Source organism: Ruditapes philippinarum, unplaced genomic scaffold, assembly GCF_026571515.1.
Source record: "Ruditapes philippinarum isolate M1 unplaced genomic scaffold, ASM2657151v2 ctg890_1_1_1_1, whole genome shotgun sequence".
Classification (NCBI taxonomy): domain Eukaryota; kingdom Metazoa; phylum Mollusca; class Bivalvia; order Venerida; family Veneridae; genus Ruditapes; species Ruditapes philippinarum.
In genome coordinates this window covers 111,481-124,692 of record NW_026861270.1, presented here as the reverse complement: position 1 = coordinate 124,692, position 13,212 = coordinate 111,481, and the positions used below count along the sequence as shown (strand labels likewise).

General features: G+C 31.8%; 1 protein-coding gene across 1 annotated transcript; it reads right to left on the bottom strand.

Annotated features, from left to right (window-relative positions):
• Nucleotides 1–315: 315 nt before the first annotated feature.
• Nucleotides 316–4,316, bottom strand: LOC132715112 (uncharacterized). The gene is made up of 2 exons (XM_060698095.1): nt 4,152–4,316; nt 316–2,316 (listed from the first exon to the last, which is right to left on the bottom strand). The coding sequence occupies exon 2, from the start codon at nt 2,308–2,310 to the stop codon at nt 721–723; it is 1,590 nt and encodes a 529-aa protein (XP_060554078.1). The 5' UTR covers nt 2,311–2,316; nt 4,152–4,316; the 3' UTR covers nt 316–720.
• Nucleotides 4,317–13,212: the final 8,896 nt, after the last annotated feature.

Sequence of the window (13,212 nt, the reverse complement as noted above, 5' to 3'; positions counted from 1 at the left end):
TGCTTTCATATACAGCTGATATCAAACCATGTGGCATATAAATAGTAAAACAATTTCAAAATCACCGATAAAGTCATCGTTAATCAATTAGTTATTATTACAAATCTATTATATGTATTGACACATTCTTACTCCATCGAATCAAAAAAGACAAAACTAATTTTTAATAGTAATTATAAATAAAACAAAATAATATTTACGAAAAGACAAGAAAAATAGGTTTTACACTTCTTCAAAGCAGAAATATCAATTAAATGTAAATACTTCGAAGCAGAAGTATTATTTAAATACGAAAAGCAAATATTTACTGGACAAGTAAATACGTAATAAAAAATGTGTTCTTTAAAATGATATATAAATGACAATCACCATTTATCAGTTATTTGAAAAAAGATATTTTCTTTCATTATTATACATTTTTCTAACAACTGGATGGATATCTATTATATCTCCAAGATAAACCAACTTTGATAACGATATATAATTTTGTATTTAGTATGTTCCCAATGATATAATGTGACTATCACTGATCATATACAATTTACAACATTGCAGCATATATTCACATTTAAAACATACCAATTATCCATCTCACATTTTGAATACTTCTATTGTATGCTTTAAAACATTTTCGTGCTCAAAAGAACAACTTACATATAACGTGTGATTACTTTCACTGTATGTTACAATTTGTTGATAGGAAAGGTTTATGTCCTCTAATCAAGTGATTTTACATTCTTTGAAGCTGCTCGACAATCTGACAATTTTGTGACTTGAGTATAAGCAAACTAACAAAGTACCATCTTCCAACTCTTGTACTCCTATAGGGCCTTCACATCCTTGATCCTCAAATCTTTGCACAACATTACCTTCCCAGTCTATCTTTACACACTTGCTTTCTTTGCTACGAGAGTAATCAGATACATACATGAACATCTCATCTCTGCTGATAACAATCCTTTTAGGTCCATCAAACAATCCAGGAGTATCAAACACCTGTATGATTTGTCCGTCTAAATCAAGAATAACCAGCTTCCCTGGATTACAATTTCTGCCCACTACCAGCTTGTCCTGACAATAAGCTACACAAAAAAATCTTTCTCCTACATCTATGCGACGATCTAAAGGCAAACTTGTATCGGTATAAGACATTATCTGGATACACCTTTCGTTAGGTAAAGCAACGCCAAGTTTATTTTCTGGAAGTTTTGTAACATCGAGTGGTGCTGAAGTCAGGGTTTTCTCTGACACCAGCGTTCCAGTTTCTACATCTATTGTTTTAATTTTGTTGTTATTATAATCAGCAATGATCATTCGAGTGGAAGAAACCATTGCCATCCCAACAACATTACTTTGCGATTTATCAGAAGGAAATTTCACGTTGAGCGATCTATCATATTTGACATATATTTCAGTATCTGCTGATGGTTTTCTGTATGTTGAAATTGTTCCAAAGCTGTTCTCACTTTTCAGCTGCTCAAGTAGCTTTCCGTTCCGATCAAATCGAATGTTGTCAAATGCCATATTATCTTTGACAATCTGTATTTCTTCACTCTCTAGTGTCATGAAATGTGGTCCGACATTTTTCAATTCAGTGAAAATCTTATGAGGCTTGTTTTCCTCCATCAAGGCGTTAAGAAATGACTGTAAACTTGTCACCTTTCCGGCTAATTTTTCGCAAGCAACCATAATATTCTCCAATTTGAAGTTTGCTGTTTTAACAACAGCTTCAGCTTCTGTCATCATCACCGATTCAATCTGATCTAAACTGTCGTTTATTTCCTTCCTAAAAAGCCGTATGTCCTCAACAACTTTTCCGTGACTTTGTTCTAGTTGTTTTTTAGCAGCTGAAGCCTTCATAATGTTATATTCACATTTCTTGACTAATACTTCCACCTTTTTGTCCAAATCTGTCAACTCACGAGATACGTTTCCTGGCATATCAGGAATATATTCTGCTTTACATTCTTTATGTTCAAGTGCAACACAGACATAGCATGCCACAGTTTTGTGATTGTTACAATAGAACTCCAGTTGTTTATCCATATGGTTGGTGCAGTTTTCGGAATATGCTTTTTCATTTATATTAACAGTCGTTCGTTGATCTGGCATGTCGTTTATATCAAGCAGAATGTGATTCCTACATGGCTTCGGCCTTGTATGATTTTCAAAACAAGTTTTGCAGAGGTATTCCTTGCAGTCTCGACAATATCCATGAACCGACACTTTCAAACCATCTTGATCACATGGAAGGCAGTATAATTCCAGGCTCTGCTTCGTTTCAGCAATAATTTTTCGGGATACATCCATGTTTGTCTGAAAAAGACATCTACAATAATACAGCGGTGTAACAATTTCATATTCTAACACAATCGGAAATGTTTCTATATAAACAAAGAAGGCCGGAAGCGTACATTATTCTACAACAATGCAATCGCCGTTCTTATTATCCCCCCCCCCCCTGTGTATTTTCAAACCGACACATTGACGGCGCCATTTTGTTTGAAAAATCTGATAAATAAAAAAAAAACAATTTTTTGTCGAATTTTGTTGTGAAAACTATCTAGAATGAAAGAAAATGGTCTAACTAAGAAAATAAATCAGAATACCAATATTTCTAAATCAGTTGTTAACACTGAACAGACGTTTAAAGTGTTGTTTACGTAACGTCACAATATAGCGCTAAACAGCTCGTGCAAACACAATCGAATCTTTCAATGTCGAAAACGAGTTAAATTTCACATTTATTTCACTAATATGAAAAAGGCAAAGCCTCAAAGCGAGTTCGATGTACTTTTAACTTGAAATAGTATGAAATAATCTCTCATTTTTATTTCAAATGCAGTGACGAGTGCGTGTGACGTCACACGTACTGTGTTTAATATGGCTCCGCCCCTGTCGTTAAATGAAATCGTTGATAAAACTGTGTGGTGTTTATTTTTTCACTATGTAATTTTTCAAGAGAAATAAAGATTATTAAAAGTTCAATAAATGTAAATTTTAAAGGTTTGCGACATTAAAATAGCGTACTTGATTTGATTGTTTTGCACGTGCTGTTTGGCGCTACATTGTGACGTCACGTAAACAATACTTTAAACGTCTGTACAGCGTTAACGACTGAATAAAAGATATTGGTGTTCGGATTCATTTTCTTAGTTAGACCATTTTCTTTCATTCTAGATAGTTTTCACAACAAAATTCGACAAAAAATGTTTTTATTTATCAGATTTTTCAAACAAAATGGCGCCTTCAATTTTCATTTTTCATTTTCCGTTTTAAAACTGTCATTCGATATTTTATACACAGCTTCCGTTATTGTGGTTCCCCGTCCAATTATGGTTCCAATAGACGTGCGCGATGACCAGTCTACACATCCGTTTTCAGTCAGAATTCCTTAGTTTTTATCGTTATCTTTAAACTCGAAAAGTTGCGATGTGTCCAATTCGGTTTTTCGGAAACCATCACTTAGCAGGTACTCGCGTTACCGTAAAGCTCGCTTTGCGAGCAGACCCTTCGGGTCAGCTCGTCGAGCTCGCTATTAATACTTTGTATTTCGCTTGAAAAATATACAGAGAAATAAAATAAACAAACAAAAATTTATCAACGTTTTCAATATTCGTTATTCTCAAAATGTTTCTTCAAACGGTAGATTTCAGCCAGTTTTTTCAACCCACTGGAACAGCCTTTAAAGAACGTTTCTATTGGAAACTCTGAGGCGAAAACAAATTAAATCACCAAACGTAAAGTCCAACTATATAGTAATTATTATATTTTACATGACGAGTTAGAATGGAAATAGATATTAAATCTTCGTCCATTATTGTGTAATAATGCACGTTTTTCATTCAAATGCGTATTAATATAATCACGAAGGCCGATAGGCGAATTAATACGCATTTGAACTCAAACCATGCATTATTCTGCAACAATGCACTCAGAATTGATATCTATTTCCTAACTAACATAGTATAAAGTTGAAATTAGCTGACAGTTACAGTCACAATGTTATTTATATGTTAAATCTTTTAATGTTTCACATGGATATACGTAATTAAGAAACACCTTAATAATTATAACTCGAATATTTTAGTCCAGATGATCAGATCTAAAGTGAGTGATCCAATGGGGTTTTATGAAAGCAATATCATTACCTTTTCGGGTATCCAATTTGAGAGTTTATACCGCCGGAAAAGCCTTCTTTTTATATACTATATCCATTCTACATTTTATTTGTCTCTTTCATGACGAACTTGATATGATCAAAGTATAGGATATATCACGGGTAACCATTGTCTACTGAATTAAAAGGCAGCGATTTTAAACAATTTTGTTTAGGCAACAACCGATTATATCTAATATGCTACTTATTCAACATATCGATTGATTGTTAAACCAATATGATCTACGCGACATTTTATTGTTACTTGGTTTACAGGTATAACTCGATGAATTCTTTAATAGATAGTGCCCTATTTCTATTGGAATAAATAATACTCTTTTGTACCAAAATAGCACCAAATTTCAGATGATTTAACTTTTTAGTATTGTTATATTTGTATTTACATGAAAGGTAGAAATATTAAATCTAAATAGAGAAAAATGATTATAAAGTTCTTTTTTACAATTTGAAGGAAACAAAATAAAAATGTGTCTTACCTTTCTTTCAACCTGTCTCAACCTGAACTTTGGAACGCGTAAGATTGAATATTCTGGTATACAAGGGAAGCAACTCTCTATGTCTGTCACGTCTGTACATAATGACGTTAAGCTCCCTTAATCTAAGCAACGCACATACGTATTAAAGCTTTGTTTTCATTAATACTTAGAAAGAGATATAAAAAATCATTGTCAAGTCTTCACACATGATGATGTACCCTCGCATCAGCAAATTAAACCAGACTAAACTATATCAAAGTATGGAAAGAGACTTAGTGGAAAAATGGCAAGATAACTGGATTCAATTATATTTTATATAATCAAATATTCAAACAGCCCAATATATGTTATGAATACTTGTTTTTATACATTGCTTCAATCCTTGATATGGTTTGTATTAAGTTTGATTTTCTGTAAATTAAGTAGTATTAATTTTGACTGTCATACAAATTATTAAATCAATATCATCAAACTAAATTGCCAAATATTAACAGAAGCAAACGATAGTTCAGGTTAATGATCGATAAGTAAGTAATGGAAAAAAAATTAAAAAAAATAAAAAGCTTTAAAAAATAAAAGCGGGCTTCATGAAAAAATTGTCTTGCGCGATAGAAACAATTATAGCTGCAGTTTTAAGAAACGCCAAAAGTATTAAAGTGCTGCAAAATAAAAGAAAGCTGTCATTATAAAACCAATAATTACTTGTAAGTTTGAACATATAAATTACTTAAATGGCACCGAACTTTTAGAGTATAACGTGTTGCGCACATTTTTGCCCGGTTCAGTTGTTTTTTATCTTTGCTGTTACTCAAGTTATATTCACAATTTGAACTTAAAAATTAAAATGATGCTTTGTAAATTGTCGCATTGGAATGTTCAATGCTCTACTAATATTTAATTGAAAATACGGTAAAAATACTCACAACCACAGCTATCGGCGTGCATGACGCAAGCTTTCTCTCGAAATCTCTGATTTTCGAGGCAGTAATGTAGCATACTTATAACTGACTTTGGCCCGTACGTCCCTGCACCATAGCATCATTTATACCTGTTAATTAACATTAATTCTAAGTTTATTATAGATTCAGTTGGAAAACACATAAAATCAGATGACCCTACTTTCATTGTGCTTTGAGAAAGGGAGAAGAAATTAAAGTACTTGCAAACTACTATAGAATAATTCAGCTTCTTTGTTTATATATTCCAATATGAAAAACAAGATCAACAAAGAAGGGCGGCATCCTTACATTTTGTCATATAATAAAATTTCTAAAGCAGCTTTTATTAAACCGTACATTCTTTATTATGTCCTCTCCTTTAAAATAACCCACGCAGGTCTACGAGAAGATGGATAATGGTTATATCAGGTAGACGCATGTAAGCTTTAAAGTAGAATTGTATGCTTTCCCGTTTTAGATGTTAAAAGTGAATGAATGAATAAATGAATGAATATCATAAATTATAACTACCCATGTCTACCATTTAATACTACTTAAGGTTGAGGAGTCTTTTTTGAAGAATCTCAATTCAACAGTCTTGGATTTCCGTCCACTACAAAATTGTCATTGGTTAAATTTCTAGTTTAGTTATTTCTTATTTGGAATAAATAAAAGAAGAAAAAGCCAAATTCCCGACATGAATGCCATGATTCTTGTGATAACAAAATATAATTTCCTTATATTATGTATTACAGAATGTAAAACTTAAAACATGGTTATGCTTTATTGCGCTTAACTTTGGGTATTTATTTATAGTCTTCTGTTGTTTAAATGTCTCATTCATGTGGCCTTTTATATATATTTAATTTAAAAATTGTCACGTTTTTAGTTCAAAAGGATTGATTTTGATTTTGATTTTTTATGCCCACCGAAGGGTGAGCATATAGTCGATGCTTGTTCGTCCGCTTTTCTTGTCAGGGACATAACCCTGTAACAACAAGAGGTACAGGTAGATGTGCAGTGCAAAAGAATCATAACTCTGCCTTGCTTAATTTTGGAGTTATTGCCCTTTGTCTATTTTTAAACTTTGAACATTGTATAAGTATAATGGATATAAACAAGAAACTTTGTTGGTAGCTAAATCTCATTTGGTAGATGTGTAGTGCACAAGAACCGTAACTCTAACTTAAGTAATTTTGGAGTTATTGCCCTTTGTTCATATTGTCATTTTGAATTGTGTCCGCGGCATAACTCTGACACTATCAATAAAATCGATTCGGGGAGCATCACCCGGTTCAACCAGTTATTGTTTTTTTCTTGTTTTATATTGTAACCTATTTCATAGAGCTGTATAGAGGAAACTAAAAAAGAAGCTCGATAAACTAGACTGTATTATTTACAAAGTTTTTGCTGAAAGTAAAATAAGTTGTTTACGAATATGTAATAACCAAACGCTTTTAAACTGTTTTTATGTTTAATATAATTAAATATTGAAATCCTTTATACTTGTGGATTAAAAAACTGACATTATCTGTCCGCTTACTTTAAACTGTATTTTATTTCCAAAACTTTTACGAATACCAACCATGTTGTCCCGTCATGACATCTTATTTTCATATTATTTAGTGTTTTAACATATATAGCGGGGGATATCCTTGCATTTCTTCTGCTTCTTCTTTTGTATTTATTATAATTATTTCTCTGTATTTTTTTTTTTGCATTTTTTATAATGTGGGTCATCTAATATACATCGACAATCAACATCTTAAAATCATTTCCTCCTGAGAGCATAGTTGTTTTGCATGTAGCGACCTTTTTGGTTTTCTTCAAAACTAATACATGTATAAATCATGTCAAAAAACTATTTAATGGTTATTGGCAATACATGTTTGGGTAATATATTATTTAAACTCCCTAAGATATGATAAGAAGACTCAGTGGACTTAAGCGATACATTCAGAAGGAAATTAACAGAAATTTAAGTGGGTCACATGGGTTATTGATTATTCTTGAAAAGAAATATAACTTTGAAAACAGTAATTGCATAACTTTTAACTGTTCTCATCATTTACACTTTGAGGGCATAATACCGTTTTTAAAGATGATTTTTGATCACTAAAACAAATATATGTAAAATGTTTTTTAATGTTTAAGCATTTTTTGATATTTAGCTCGTCTGTTTCGAAGAAAATGTGGATCTATTTTGATCGATGTCATGCAAAACTTTATTGTAGGCCATTTTTAAAACATCAACACGAATCTTAGAATACTTTCATATAATGACAAATCACATTTGTTAGACATTGGGCATAATTCTGAAAGTATAGTCTCTTGTTATTTTGTTTTTGTCAAAATTGCTTGTCAAGTAGAATGATTTCGAAAAGCTATGAAAAAAACTCATCGCCAATATAAAACTTAGAATACTTGATAATCATGATAATGAACAATTGAAAAAAAATGACATTATTATAAAAGCAATGATTTAAGGAGTAATGTTCCTTATATCTTAGAAGGCTTGTAAAATTTGTGATTGATAGGCCTTGACGTTAACAGACAAATTATAACACCACATGCCATGCTTTTGTTAATTTGAATGTGTAATTTTGGTAATAAAATTGTTGCATATCATCATGATTTTAATTTTTACCAAGGTAGTTTCCCAAGTTTACTTATCAAAGGATAAAAAAGGAACAGTCGATTATTGGCCTGTATTTAGTTTCAGATTATAGTGCGAAAAGTATAGAGTATAAACGAGTTTACTGTGCTATTCGAAACATTCTGGAGGAAACTTTAATAAGTTATTTAAGTGCAAGCAGGGGAATTTTTCCCTTTCTGTTCAAGCATACAGGTGGCAGTATTATGCTCCCAAGGCTTCTCGACACATAATCAATATACATGTGTGTTACTATACGGATTTCAGATTCAACATTTCCACAAATATCTTATAGCAAACATTCAATAAATAATGCGTAACTTTATATTTTATTTTATTTCTATTTTACATTCCTGAATGTTATTTAAGGCTCTTTCTTCTGAAACATTACAAAATATGAAAAAGGATATTCTGCACTTAATTTTTTCACATTTCTTTTCTTTTTACTTATTCATTTCGTATTATTATTTTTGTATATTCACCCGAATCTTCGGGACGTTTCATATATGGCGTTGTTCAGCAGTCAATCTGTATAAGATTGGTTTTCCGCATAATAAGTTTTGAGGGATATGCATGACTTTTTATATTTTGCATGCTAGTATATCACGTCAAAACACAGATAAAGTCGGATTTTGGCTACAAACAGTAAAATGCATGTTCTATGCATACAATTATAATACGTATTGTTTAAGGATGCACCCTGAATGATTTTCTGACTGCTTTTTTTGTCATCACTTCTATAAAGTGTGTCCATTTGGTAACAACAGCATACGTTTTAGATATGACCGGTTGATTTGTGAAGCTGCTGAACGGACTAGATTATTATTTCATGGACAGAGAAATATAGATGAAACATCGATATTGTATATATCTGATGATAACTTTAGTATTTGTCAGTTTGGGAAGCATTCAAGCTATGTAACCGAATGTTGATAATTCTATTCAGGTGTCCAGTCAACTCTAAATAATAATCGAAGGGAAACACGAGGTCCTCCTACACCAGTTAAGCTTGAGTCTTTACAGTGTCACTTAAAATCACACCAATCAATCGAACTCTGCTACTATCGTATGAGTTCCAACTAATGTCGTCTTAACAGTCTATAATGTACCCATAGATTTTTATCTCCGTAACCATGTCTACAATGTTAGCACTTGGCTTATTCCATTAAATTATATTGCAGAAAACACACAGATAAACATGTCTTAACAACGATGGTGTTCGTATCAAAGACCTCTGTCATATCAAGCAAGTTTCTATTCGATTTTGTGCTATCGCGGATGTGATTCAACTATATTAGTCATTTAACCTAACACATGACTTTTTGAATAATTTGTAATATATACTGAACACATCGTTGATTACCAATAGCCATACTGGAATTATACTAGTACGGATTTAAAAAAGTTCTACCACGTGACTTTTGAAATAAACAAAGACACATCATAATGGATATCAAAAGTACCAATTTTTCATATCGGCAGAAAGAAAATGTGTGACAGTCCATAACGGTTATCATCTATTCACATGAACGTGACAGTCGATCGGAAAAACTTAAGCTATGAAACACGTAATTTGCTGATCACAAATTATTTTTGCTATTTTGTAAATTTTAACATCTCAAAAAATGTAATAATTTCAATGGGGTTGGTCTGAGGTGGATTGGTAACTCACTGCTTTTGTAGCCCAATGGCCGGAGGTTTTATCACTCTGTCTACCAAAACAATTCTAATGGTATTTTGCAACGAGGCGCTCTATATCGGAGATGTAAAAACCAGGACCGCCACTTTAACGGGGTAACGGCTGTATCCTTGCACAAACGCAGACATGATAACTCGACTTATAACTTTCATGGGTTGTTCGAGTTATATGCAACAGGTAAATGCCAGGTTATTCACCAATATAATGATCATACAACTAATAAGCATTCATGTTACAATTTGATACGAGGCTAATAAAACGAGTTGTGTGCACAGCAAATAATATAATAATGGTGTTGTAGAAATATCAATAGAAACGGTTATTTGCATGAACTTATTTTAAAAGAAAGTTCTTTGTAAAAAAAAAAAAATTATTCTTAGAAAACAAATTGTCTAGTATAGTGCCGAAAATCTACATAAAGCAGCAATGTCAGCCAATGACTCAAACTCTCTTGGATCTGATTTGATGACGATTATCGCTTTTCTGAGTGTAAACGATATCAATACATTTTTTTTTATTTGACATTTTTTCTTTATTTTAATTCTTTTTTGTTTCATTTTTTATTCGTTCATTTTTAATTTCATTTATATTATTTTATCTATATATCTTTCAGTAAAATAAATCATTTTTAAACAGAGTTGTTCTAAACTGTAATTATGTAGTTGTAAACGGTTTTATAAACTTGGCATCTCAGTACAACCCTGGAGACCATCTTAAATTAACCCCAAAGGGCCATATCTTGAAAACAATTGAAGCAAAACTAAAGCTCTCAATTGTTCTTTTACTGAAATATAGCGGAATGTCAGGCACCTATTTATGAACAATTATCAAGAATGGTCAGCAAGTTTGGTATTATATTGAACCTGATCAGGTAAAATATGCGTGTAATCTTATACTTACTAAATACTATTTATTCTTAGTTAGTTTGAAAGAGAAGATTGAAAGTTGCATAAAAAAACTTTTTCAACGAAAAAGCCACTTTAATAGCGGTTTCACTTGATATTTCCGCGCTACATTTTACTGATTTATCGCCGATTTTAGCTTGCGGGTTAAACATATCTGAAAGGCAGTCAGTAATAATTTTTGAGGATTCAGTATTTAACAGAAACGAAATTCTTGTTGGAAAGAAATAAGAATGTCATCAAGCAGTAATTTCTCTGTACTTCTTTAATAATGAATTCCTTCAGATTTTCTGTCTGTATGCTGGAAAAATAGTCCGTTAACATGCCATTTGCTTAAATGTTGTTTGGTTTAACGTTATATGGCCTCTGTGCTACTGTTAAAGTGATTAAAATACAAAAAAAGGTATTCCATGTCCTTTTTACAGCTCGTTCTAAAAATTTCTTGTTTGTAAATCTTCGTTTCACAGGATCCCTTTTTTTCTATGTCGGAAATCATAAATAGTCATGCAATGTCTTCAATAAAAAATTGAAATTAACTACAAACAAAGTAAAAACATTTTCATAAGATATTTTCAGCACAAATTTTGCAACAGATTATGCAATGTTACAAATCTTTTCATGTCGGTATCAACGTCCAGTATACGCGTTGCATCCGTTTTTTCGTGTCCGTAGATATGTGTTGGTACTCATATATTTAAAAGTTCTAAATAACAAAGAAAAAAGAAAAAAAGACATTTAGAATATAAAATTAATATGCCTTGCATATATAACAAATCATAAATAAAATTTATATGTGTTTATTTGCAATATATAGTCAACATCAATAAATACCGAACTGCTTTACTAAGACTTCATTTATCGTCACACAGATTGTATACAAAAACAGACAGATGGCATAAACCGCATTGCATGCAGTGATGATTGGTATTTTTTACGATTACAATCATTAATGATGATTTATATTGAATTGTTTGTATATATGTACTCATAGGCATTTGCCTTTTGTTCAATAAAATTATTCATATAGTTTTTTGTCGGTCCTAGATGATTTTTGTCGGTAAACACCTCGGTGAATTCTAAAGTTGATCTTCGTAATGTCCAGAAATCTTAACATAACGTGTGCTGTTTCGTTTGTTTGTTTTTGTTTTTTTGGTTTTTTTAAACAGTGTTGATTATTACTATAATATATAAAAAATAAACACTTTTTGTGTTTCAGAAGGCTCCCGGGCAGTACACTACTTATTCCGGTACCGAAACACTAACCAATAATTTGAAGATTCTGATTGTACACATTCTACAGAACTAATTGATGGATGATCACCAAACTTTGTCTGAAGTATTCTGATCTAGTCTTTTATCAAGTCTGCTCATATTAAAGTCATCGGCCCCTTAATGGGACTCTAGGGCTAAAATTAGAAAACAAACCTTTAACCTTCTTCTTCTACAGAACTTATTGATGGATGATCACCAAACTTTGTCTGTAGCGTTCTTGGGTAGTTGTATTTTAAGTTTGCACATATTGATTTGATTGGCCCCTTCTAGGTGCCGATAAAGCTAAAAATAGAAATACCTTTAAACGTCTATTTCTACATAACTAATTGAAGGATGATCATCAAACTTTGTCTGTAGCATTCTTGGGTAGTGTTTTATCAAGTTTGATTGGCCCCTTTTAGGGGCCGCTAAAGCTAAAAACGAATTACCTTTTAACGCCTATTTCTACAGAACTAATTGATGGATGATCATTAAACTTTGTATGAAGCATTCTGATATAGTCTATTATCAAGTTTGCCCAGATTAATTTGATTGAGTCCTTAAAGGGGTCTCTAGAGCTTAAAGTACAAATGCCTTTAAATGTCTTTTTCAACAGAAATAATTGATAGATGATCACCAAACTTTGTCTGTAGCATACATAGGTAGTATTTTCTTAGAGGCAGCTTAAGCTATAAAAAGAAATACCTTTAGACATCTTACAGAACTAATTAATGGATGATCACCAAACTTTGTCTGTAGCATTCTTGGGTAGTCTTTTATCAAGTTTACTCATATTAATGTGATTAGCCCATTAAGGGGCCGTTAAAGCTAAAAATAGAAATACCTTTAAATGTCTATTTCTACAGAAATAATTGATGCATGATCACCAAACTTTGTCTGTAGCATTCTTAGGTACTCTTTTATCAACTTTGTTCATATTAATTTGATTGGCCCCTTTAAGGGGCTATTAAAAGCCAAAAATAGAAAAACTTTGAACATAATTTCCTACTGATACAATTGATAGATGATCATCAAACTTTGTAGTTTTATTACAAGTTTGCTCAAATTAATTTGATTGGCCCCGTTTAAGCTAAAGCTAAAATGCCCCAGGTC